This window comes from Camelina sativa, chromosome 14, assembly GCF_000633955.1.
Source record: "Camelina sativa cultivar DH55 chromosome 14, Cs, whole genome shotgun sequence".
NCBI lineage: Eukaryota > Viridiplantae > Streptophyta > Magnoliopsida > Brassicales > Brassicaceae > Camelina > Camelina sativa.
In genome coordinates, this window is record NC_025698.1 from 29,003,472 (window position 1) to 29,014,187 (window position 10,716).

The 10,716-nt window shown below is 33.6% G+C and overlaps 1 protein-coding gene and 1 pseudogene across 1 annotated transcript; both read left to right on the top strand.

Annotated features, from left to right (window-relative positions):
• Positions 1–4,170, top strand: part of LOC104744102 — a 6,184-nt pseudogene extending 2,014 nt beyond the window's left edge.
• LOC104742780 (root phototropism protein 3-like) lies at positions 8,710–10,487 on the top strand. The gene is made up of 2 exons (XM_010463829.2): positions 8,710–9,557; positions 9,739–10,487. The coding sequence occupies exons 1-2, from the start codon at positions 8,805–8,807 to the stop codon at positions 10,348–10,350; spliced, it is 1,365 nt and encodes a 454-aa protein (XP_010462131.1). The 5' UTR covers positions 8,710–8,804; the 3' UTR covers positions 10,351–10,487.

The following is a 10,716-nucleotide window of genomic DNA, read 5'->3' on the forward strand; positions in this document are numbered from 1 at the left end:
CTATAATAATTTGCAAATTTTTAAATCACAGATGAAAGAAATTTTTTTGATACCTTCGGATACTGAAGGTGCGAAGACTCTATTGGATGAAATAGCTAATCAGTATATTCACGCTTTAAAAGCATTGAGGCATAAATATACACCTGAGATTAGTAAACAGGTAATGTAATTTATCTTCTTATAATAATTAAAGATTACTAAATATTGTTTTTTCTTGGAATCACAATTTTGTTGGCCTTGTGTGTGTGTATTTTTAGGTGGATAAAAAGGAAGAGACGAAAGTAATGGATTCGGACTTGAATTGTTGCTCAGATAAGCAATCACCACACGAAGTTTATAAATTTCGCCTCAAGGATTATGAAGAAGAGATAAGAAAGGAAGAGAAATCATTGGAGGATGGTTATATAGAAGAGGCTCAAGTGGGAAAAGATCAGAGAGTACTCAGATCTAGAGAGAGTAATGAAGAAGAGAGAAGAGCACCATCATCATCACTATTGGATGAAATAGCTATGGAGTTTAGTCACCGTTTAGAAGCGTTCAGGTTTGAGGTAATGTTAAATTTCTCTTTATTGATCACTAGAAATTTATTTATTTTTCTCTTTGAATCATAATTTTTTTGGACTTGTGTGTGTGTTTAGGTGGATAAAGAGGAAGAGGAAGAGAAGAGATTAATGGCTTTGAATGCTTGCTTGGATAAGCAATCACCTGACGGAGTTTATAAATTCAGCCTCACGGATTTTGAAGAAGAGATAAGAAAGGAAGAGAGATCAGTGGAGGATGATTATATAGAAGAGGCTCAAGTGGCAAAAGATCAAAGAGTATTCAGATTCAAAGAAAGAAGTGAAGAAAAAAGAAGATCATCATCATCATCATCATCACCATCATCTTTATCATCAATAAAAGAGCTTTGTGACATGGAGAGTATAACGTATTACAAGACGCAAAAAAGGACTCATCAAAGAAGAAGAAGGTCATCAAAGAAGGAAGGACAAGAGGATAGACAAAAGGCAGTAACTAATCAAGACGTTCATCATCCTGATTACGACCAGATGAAAAATCAGATTAAGGCCGTGAAGGCAAAAGAAGAGGAAGAACTACTAGTTCAACCAAGGCTTCCTGATGAAGACCAGATGGTAAATCAGATTAATGCCGTGAAGGCAAAAGACGAAGAACAACGAAGATTAGCTACTCGACACGTTCATCCTAAGCTTCCTGATTATGACCAACTTTTAACATATTTTACAGACCTTAAAAAGCAACATTGCATGCGTTGTTAACAATTACGTCATACTCGAATTGTCATGAGNGTGGAGGATGATTATATAGAAGAGGCTCAAGTGGCAAAAGATCAAAGAGTATTCAGATTCAAAGAAAGAAGTGAAGAAAAAAGAAGATCATCATCATCATCATCATCACCATCATCTTTATCATCAATAAAAGAGCTTTGTGACATGGAGAGTATAACGTATTACAAGACGCAAAAAAGGACTCATCAAAGAAGAAGAAGGTCATCAAAGAAGGAAGGACAAGAGGATAGACAAAAGGCAGTAACTAATCAAGACGTTCATCATCCTGATTACAACCAGATGAAAAATCAGATTAAGGCCGTGAAGGCAAAAGAAGAGGAAGAACTACTAGTTCAACCAAGGCTTCCTGATGAAGACCAGATGGTAAATCAGATTAATGCCGTGAAGGCAAAAGACGAAGAACAACGAAGATTAGCTACTCGACACGTTCATCCTAAGCTTCCTGATTATGACCAACTTTTAACATATTTTACAGACCTTAAAAAGCAACATTGCATGCGTTGTTAACAATTACGTCATACTCGAATTGTCATGAGTTTTGACTTGTTTTTGTAAAGATGTTCACATCCGTATATAATACTTCTTTCTTTCTCTATTCAATTGTTTTTTTGTTTTTTTTTTGAGATTCTTAACTTGAGTTTGTGTTTTACTTGATTTTCTCAATACATACACCACGAACTATACATTTCAACACTCAAACACTTTACCGCAATATAATTATAGATTGTGATCCAAGACAATAACTCCATCTATATATTTGTAAATCTGTTTTATTAAAAATCAATTTACAGCGACGATTACTGATTGGGTTGATTAAAATACCAAAAATTTCCCAAGGAACCCTAGTAAATCAAAACGATGTCATCTGAAGCAGAGAGCTCAACGTAACTCCTTCGCCACCACCGAACTGTTGGAGAGACATGCCATATTTGTTTTAAGTAAATTGTATTTTTTTATTGAATGTCCAAGAAGGGACTGGAAAATTGTATTTATTAGCCATTTGCAGTAGCTGTCGTCAGTCTTCTATGAAGCGGAGAGCTCAGCAGCTCCGGCGAATACTCCGCCACCACAACCACCGAACTTTTGGGGAGACATGCCGGAGGAAGAATACTACACTTCACAAGGAGTGCGTAACAGCAAATCATACTTCGAAACACCCAACGGCAAGCTCTTCACTCAGAGCTTTTTACCGTTGGATGGTGAGATCAAAGGGACTGTGTATATGTCTCACGGCTACGGATCTGATTCTAGCTGGATGTTTCAGAAGATCTGTATCAGTTTCTCAGCTTGGGGTTACGCTGTTTTCGCAGCCGATCTTCTTGGTCACGGCCGTTCCGATGGCATCCGCTGCTACATGGGTTCGCTTGGCTCTATATATTTACTCTGTTTTTAAAATCCTTTTTTTTTCTTTAGGAAATCAAATTGTAATATACAAGTTAGAGACTTTAGGAGGAAGCACTGATGTGTTACTTTAAAATTGAAATTGAGATTGCATGTAGAAGTTAGGGATTGAATGTGTTAATGTTTAGGCAAAAACAGAGAGATCACTTGTAATTTTGAAGAAAAATTAGGGATTTTTGTATTTTGATAAGTTAAAATATACTGTCTTTAGTGTTGAGCAAGACATTTTTATAGATTTTGGTGATTAAAGATTGTATTTTTCTTTGGTTTGGGTTCTAAAGGTGATGTGGGAGAAAAATTTGGGATTTGGTAACTGATAAGTTAAATTTACAATATTTAGTGTTATGCAAGACATTTATATGGATTTTGGTGATTAAAGATTGGATCTTTTGTGTGTTGGTTACTTGACATTTTGAAGAAAAATTAGGGCTTTGTGTAATTGATTAGTTAAATTACCATCTTTAGTGTGTTACGCAAGACATTTATATGGATTTTGGTGATTAAAGATTGGATTTTTGGTTTTGGTTTTGTGGTTCTTTAGGTGATATGGAGAAAGTTGCAGCAACATCATTAGCTTTCTTCAAGCATGTGCGTGTTAGTGATCCGTATAAGAATCTTCCAGCTTTTCTCTTTGGTGAGTCTATGGGAGGTCTTCTGACGCTTCTCATGTATTTTCAATCCGAACCTGATACTTGGACTGGATTGATCTTTACGGCTCCTCTCTTTGTTATCCCCGAGGATATGAAACCAAGCAGGCCTCACCTTTTTGCTTACGGTCTTCTCTTCGGTTTGGCTGATACGTGGGCGGCAATGCCGGATAATAAGATCGTTGATAAGGCTATTAAGGACCCTGAAAAGCTTAAGATCATCGCATCTAACCCGCAAAGGTACTATTGACAGTTATTTTATTAGTAGTTTTGTGATATAATCAGGGTGTCATCAAGTACTAAAGTTTGAGTCTTTAACATTAAGTGTGGATTTTGTTTTGCAGATACACAGGGAAGCCTAGAGTAGGAACAATGAGAGAGTTACTGAGGAAGACCCAATACGTTCAGGAGAACTTCGGGTGAGTTACTATTCCGGTATTTACGGCGCACGGGACAGCGGATGGAGTATCATGTCCTACATCGTCGAAGCTACTATATGAGAAGGCATCGAGCGCTGATAAAACATTGAAGATCTATGAAGGGATGTACCATTCGCTAATTCAAGGAGAGCCCGACGAGAACGTTGAGATTGTGTTGAAGGATATGAGAGAGTGGATGGACGAAAGGATCAAGAGGTATGGAGCTAAAACCGCTTGAAAAAAGGTACATTTGTGTGTACAAGAACATGAAGAGAAATGTATATTGATGTTATGATCCATATAGTTGATTTGATTTGTTTGTTGTAATCCAAGAGGACCAAGACCAGGACTCTTGTGATGTAGTAACCTATATATCATGGATAATGGATTACAGAAATTATACTATCATCTCTAAATTTTGGATTAACCTATACTAATGATCATGGAATCAACATAAACGTATAATTTTTTTTTGTGATTTTTTTGCTTGTGGTTATGGTTGTGAATCTTGTGATTGCGAATTATTATATACAACACAAAGGGGACACCAAAAAAAATATATAATCAAAACGGGACCATACAGTATTGAATACTAGAAAGTTACACATGTTATAAAATCAAATATTTTATATATAAAATAATTTTTTTTATTAAATTATATATGAAATGTACATCATATTATTTATATATGCCTTGGAAAGAATTTTAATATATACATTTATAAGTTTATAATTATGAAGTGTGCATATTAAAAAAAGGATAATTTTCACAAATTGCATAAAAATAAGTTTTTGTTTCAAATTTATCACATCATTTCTAAAATTCTAAAAATACTAAAATAGCATCATACTTTTAATCTTATACTCTAAATACTAAATCATATCTCTTTAAAATTATACCCTAAATGTAAAATAGAAATTCAAACCAAAAAAAATATAGATAACCATTGGAAATTATATAAGCTTTTTTTTGCATAATGATAGATGTAGCAAAGGTTATAGGAAAATAGACATGATGTATGATTGGTAACTCAAACAATTCCAATGCGATATAAAAGTAGTCTTGGTTTTGTATAGGTTAATCTACTTGTTAATTTATACCACTTTTAACGATTGACATATATCTATGATGAAAGTATTGAGATTACAATATCTACATATATATATATATTAAATATTTACAATAGGTCTATGTAATGTTTTTCCGTGTAATGCGAAATGATGTTGTAAAGTTTGGGAAGTGATTCCAAAGAGGCATAAAGAAGTATGTGATCTTTTGATATGTATATATGCATTACACGGTAAAATTAGGCAAAATAATATATATTTTTTTTGTAATAGGGATAAAAAAACTTTTAAAAACGAAAAACAAAGTAAATTTACCAAACATAAACTTAGAAATATATTGTAGTTGAAGATCAGAGGATTTGGGCTCAATATTATGAGTGAATGTTCAAAGCCAAAGAGATTGTGCTTTAGGAGTCGAGCATTGGGCTCATCTTCATTACTAAAGACTTCCAACTATAGTTTGAAAGTAAAAGAAAAAAACACATTACAAAACAATATAAAAATAATAAATCATGACTATCATAAAACATAATCCTTTGAAAGAGGATGATAAATATTGACAAGACTCTGATACTAATAAAAAAACATTGTCATTGCTTTGTATATGATTTCTTCAAATAGTCATCGATTTATTAATCTATTAATCATCATACTGCAAGATATCACTTTTTATTAAAAAACTTCATAAAAAAATACCATGGAAAATGATGGGAAAAGAAAGACATATAGTGCATGATCGTTTTCTTCATTATTAGTCATTTGAGCATTAGATCTTATATAACACACTAAACATTTTGTGAAGTTTGTAAAGAATTCCATTGACACATTATTCTGAGTAAGCACATTCATGGCAATAAATACAGTTATAAAACATATTAATTGTAATTAATTTTGTCATTTGCATTATTGCAACATGAACGGTTTGAATAAAAGAAAACGTCCACCTATAATGTCTTAAAGGTAATTGATTGAGTGAAGTAAATATGACCTAAAAAACTGAACAAATAAAATGTCTCAAATTAAAAATTGTGTGTAAACAATTTAGTTTTAAATTAGCAATAATGTATCTTTTATTTTATTAAAATTGAAAAATAATGACACATGTTAAAACATAGAGTGGTGCCAAATGACAATTTCTCAGAAATCTACTTTATTATTGTTTAATATATAGTACATATTGACATGTGAAACCGATTAAAATAGTTAATTAAGAAAGTTGCGGTTGTGATAAAAAAAAATAGTGAAGAATTTATATATCGTAAAAATAAAATAGAATAAATATATTCTTGTAAAATATATTACTTTTTCTTTAACAAAAGTAAACTATAGAGATTTTTGCTATGAAATAATACTAAATATAAAACCAAAAATAATTAAAGATTTGGTAAACGAAAAGTAAAGAAATTTAAAGGAAAATTAGTGAAGAATTTACAAATTGTATAAATTAAAATTAATATATTCTTGTAAAATATATTACTTTTTCTTTAACAAAAGTAAACTATAGAGATTTTTGCAATAAAATAATACTAAATAAAAAACTAAAAATAATTAAAGATTTGGTAAACGAAAAATAAAGAAATTTAAAGAAAAATTAGTGAAGAATTTACAAATTGTAAAAATTAAAATAAATATATTCTTGTATGGATTACTTTTTTCCAAAATAAACTATATAGAATATTGATATGAAATAATATCAAATAATAGAAACCCAAAATAATTTAAGATTTGGTAAATCAAGATAAAAGAAATGAACATTTTTCTAAGTAAATAAATTTAAATTTAAAGGGTCAAACTTGAAATTAATGTAAAGACGTATCGCAAAAATTGAATGCTAGATGTCGCATCGATAGCCAAAATTAAAAAAAACCTTGTCTTATTATATAAGATAAAAAAAAACTTGTCTTATTATATAAGATAAAAAAAAACCTTGTCTTGTTATATAAGATTATGTAGGCTTCATCTTCGAAAGAGAAGATGTTTAAGTTTCTTTTGTCTATTTTTTTTTTACTCTGTTTTTATCTCCACGTACATTATAGTCCTAGGGAATATATAAGACACGTCCACGTTCCCATCTTTGTACCTATTGATGTTATCATTTTTGGCATTGTAAGAAGAGAAAGAAAAAGTCTTTCTCTTTATCTCTATCTTCTCCTCAGCCTCTCAATCCTGTCCAACGGTAGGATTCTGTACCCTACCAGTCGTTTGGCCCATCTCATATCTTTTTTAGTCATGTAAACGTGTTGTTACCTGCTAAGACTTCCGTGTTACGTTCTTCATCCCTTCAACTTGAATCATATTAAGTTTGTGGCTTTCATACATCACTTTTAGTACACGACTTATATTATGTACGTTTTAAATTCTTGATTTCGTTATTTTTTCCATTAACAAAGATTTTACGTTTCCATAAAGTGATTCCAATCCAATGTATGAAGTCATTAATCTACGAAAACTACTTTGTAAAGACATTTTGCAAGTACAACTTATTCATATGTTTCTGCTATTGTATTTTTGCTATTCAAAACTGATATATGTGTCACCACCAAATGTTTTAGGGACAACTCAACGTAGTCTACTAGTTTTGTATAAATTTGGTAGATAGGGAGACTTGAGATTTATATGATGGCTTTAACCACCTACATTGTTGAAGTTATTACATGAAAAGCCACCTAGCGCTGACTGACATAACACATGAAGAATTGTAGCATTCATTGATTTCAAGAGAGCTAGACGAGAATGATGATGAGGGAAATAAGAGACTGGATGGATGAAAGGTTTAAGAACTAAGAAGTATGGATCCAACTAAAACCGCTTCAAACCTACATTTGTGTTACAAGAATATGAATAGAAATGTATATTGATATTATAATCCATGACTTTGTTTTGTTTTCTGATGTAATAACCTATATACAAGAGCTTACGAGAATCCCATTTTGTCATCTATAGGATGAGACAACGAGCATGGAAACAAAATTGTAAAGGTACAATCTTTTTGTTAATTTTTGGCTCTTGCGATGTGTGATAACAGTAACACACGCGACAAGGTCATCGTATAATAGTTGCAATAGAACCGTACACATATAGAATACAATGTTAATGTGGTCCTTATCATAAAAATTGAAGAATCGAAGATGTTTAATTTAATATATCTTTTGTCTGATTTCCGACTATATTTTTGTCCTGGAAACTATTAGGAACACGTCCATGTTCCCCCCTTTCTACGTTTTCCTTCTCTAAATTTATGTATATTTTCTAAATATGCATTTTCTTTACATTTAGTACAGAAGATTTTGTCTTCCTCTTCATCACTATCTTCTTCTCAGCCTCTCAGCCTCTCATTCATGATGTCCAACGGTAGGATTATATCCTTCAAACAGCTATATGGCCCATCTGATCACCTCATATCAATGTTCCGTGTCGTTTAAATATTGCATTAACCCTAGTTAAATCATATCGAAAAAACTAGCTTATTAAACATCGATCTTGTAATTGTTTTAGTATAATTTGTTCATCTAAAAAATGTTTCCACAACCGGCCACATCGCTGTTCATGTGACATATACTACGAAAATTTCAGAAACAATTAAAGTATTCTAGTTTGTTTTAAGTTGGTTGAGCGAGACATTGAATTTAAGGTTAACATAATTCCCAAAACTCTCATATAAAGTTTGTGCCTTTCATGCATAATGAAAAATTCCAAAAAAATGAAAATCTCAATAAATTTTATTTGGATTTCTGAAATCTAAGTTGATTGTTTTTATAGGAAACGGCAAGAATTTGTTCTTTCCTTTGGAATTTTACATTGGAGTCATGGTGAGACGATGGCGTTTCAATGTAAGACTTTTCAAGAAACAGAGCAAACGTAAACTAAATTCCTTACACACACTCTATAAAACTAAGTACAGTAACCCCACTTTTACTCACACATACACTACACAACTTCCACCGTGATAAAACCAAAGACGACATGGTGGACAAAACATCTTCGCCGGAGTCTGCCACCATCTCCACCAAATCTCCGTCAAACTCCACCGGAAAAATAGAGTGTTCTTTGTTCGACGATGGTTGCATTCTTGACATTGATTATTTCGTTAACACCATCGCCGGAATCAAATCCAAAGGTGTTCGTCCTGATCTCATCGGCTCCATCATCGTTCATTACGCTTCCACGTGGCTCCCTGACCTCTCCGACGTAGTCCAAAACCCTGATGATCCGCAACCTCAACAGCAATCAGAGAGCTTCTCTGTTACTGCCTTCATGATGAAGAAACGTTTCTTAGTCGAAACACTAATAGGTATCATCCCACCGGAGAAAGATTCCGTTCCTTGTAACTTCCTCCTTCGTCTTCTCAGAACGGCCAACATGGTCGGAGCAGATTCAAATTACAAGTCGGAGCTCGAGGCTAAGATTTCATGGCAGCTTGACCAAGCTTCCCTCAAGGAGCTAATGATACCTTCGTTTAGTCACACTTGCGGGACATTGCTTGACGTTGAGCTCGTGACTCGGTTGGTTAAGAAATTTACGGGACTAGACAACGAAGGAGTCAAATCTGGTGCTTCCCTAGTTAAAGTGGCCAAGCTTGTGGACTCTTACTTAGCTGAAGCCGCTTTAGATGGCGATTTAAGCCTCCCGGAGTTTATGTCCCTCGCCGAAGCTCTCCCTTACCATGCTCGTGTAAATGAAGATGGGTTATACCGTGCAATCGACACTTATCTGAAGGTAAATATTAAGTTAAATGGGACTCACGACTCAAAACTAATTGAAAATGAGTAGATCAGTCCAACACCACTTTTATATTATTTTATATCCTCTCCTACTTGGCATATAATAGTGTTTGAAATCTTGAAGCCTAATTTTTGGGGGCTTTGATTTATATTAATTTTTGGGTTTTATTGTTTAGGCACATTCTAAAGTGACAAAGCAAGAAAAGAAGAGACTTTGTGGACTAATAGACAACAAGAAGCTATCAATGGAGGCATCTCTTCACGCTGCACAGAACGATCGTTTACCGGTTAGAACTATTCTTCAAGTTCTATTCTCTGAGCAGACAAAGCTGAGTAATCGGAGCCACAACAACATTGACTGGAGTGGTTCATCGTTTAGTGGCGTTAGGAGCAGCCCTAACCCTTCTGGTTCACACTACTCAGAGTCTGGTCCTGCGCGGTGCATGTCCAAACGTGAGATAAATGTTCAGCACGCAGAGATAAGAAGGTTGAGAGAGGATATGGCAAACCTGAAAAGCCAGTGTGAAGCGATGCAAACGCACTTACATAAGCTGATTGAGAAGAAAGGTACGTGTACTAGTGGTAAGAAAGGGTTTTTTAGGTGGACGAAGTTGGGATTTAGGAGCGGTTTAAGCGTAAGCGTTGTGGAAAATACAAATGGTGATCAAGAGTTTGGTGGTAATGGAGAAGGTGAAGAGTTTGAGTATGTGACTCAGACTCCTGGTAATACGAAGACGAAGCTTGTTAAAGGAAGAACACCTTCTAGGTGGAGAAATTCTATGTCTTGATGAAAATTAAACAGTCTTTATCGTCTGTAGTTATTTCTATTGTTGTTGTTTTAGTCCTTGTTTCTTAAACCTTACTTTTCGTACATTTTTGTAAGCTCATATAATAAAGTCATATCGATGGCTTAAATGGTTTAATCTTCACTGAAACTCTCTTTAGACTCTTGTATATCTATGTAGTTTCTCTGTTATATCATCATCACCTACTAATTTCTTATCTTCGAAACCTAGAGGAGGTTTTCAGAACATTTTCTCTGGTTCTTTCACTGTCTCCAATTTCCCAATGCTGCCTCAGTGGCTATATGGGCCAAATATTTGGGCCCAAACGACAATATCAGCCCTCAAACTTATTTGTCGTTGAAATAAACC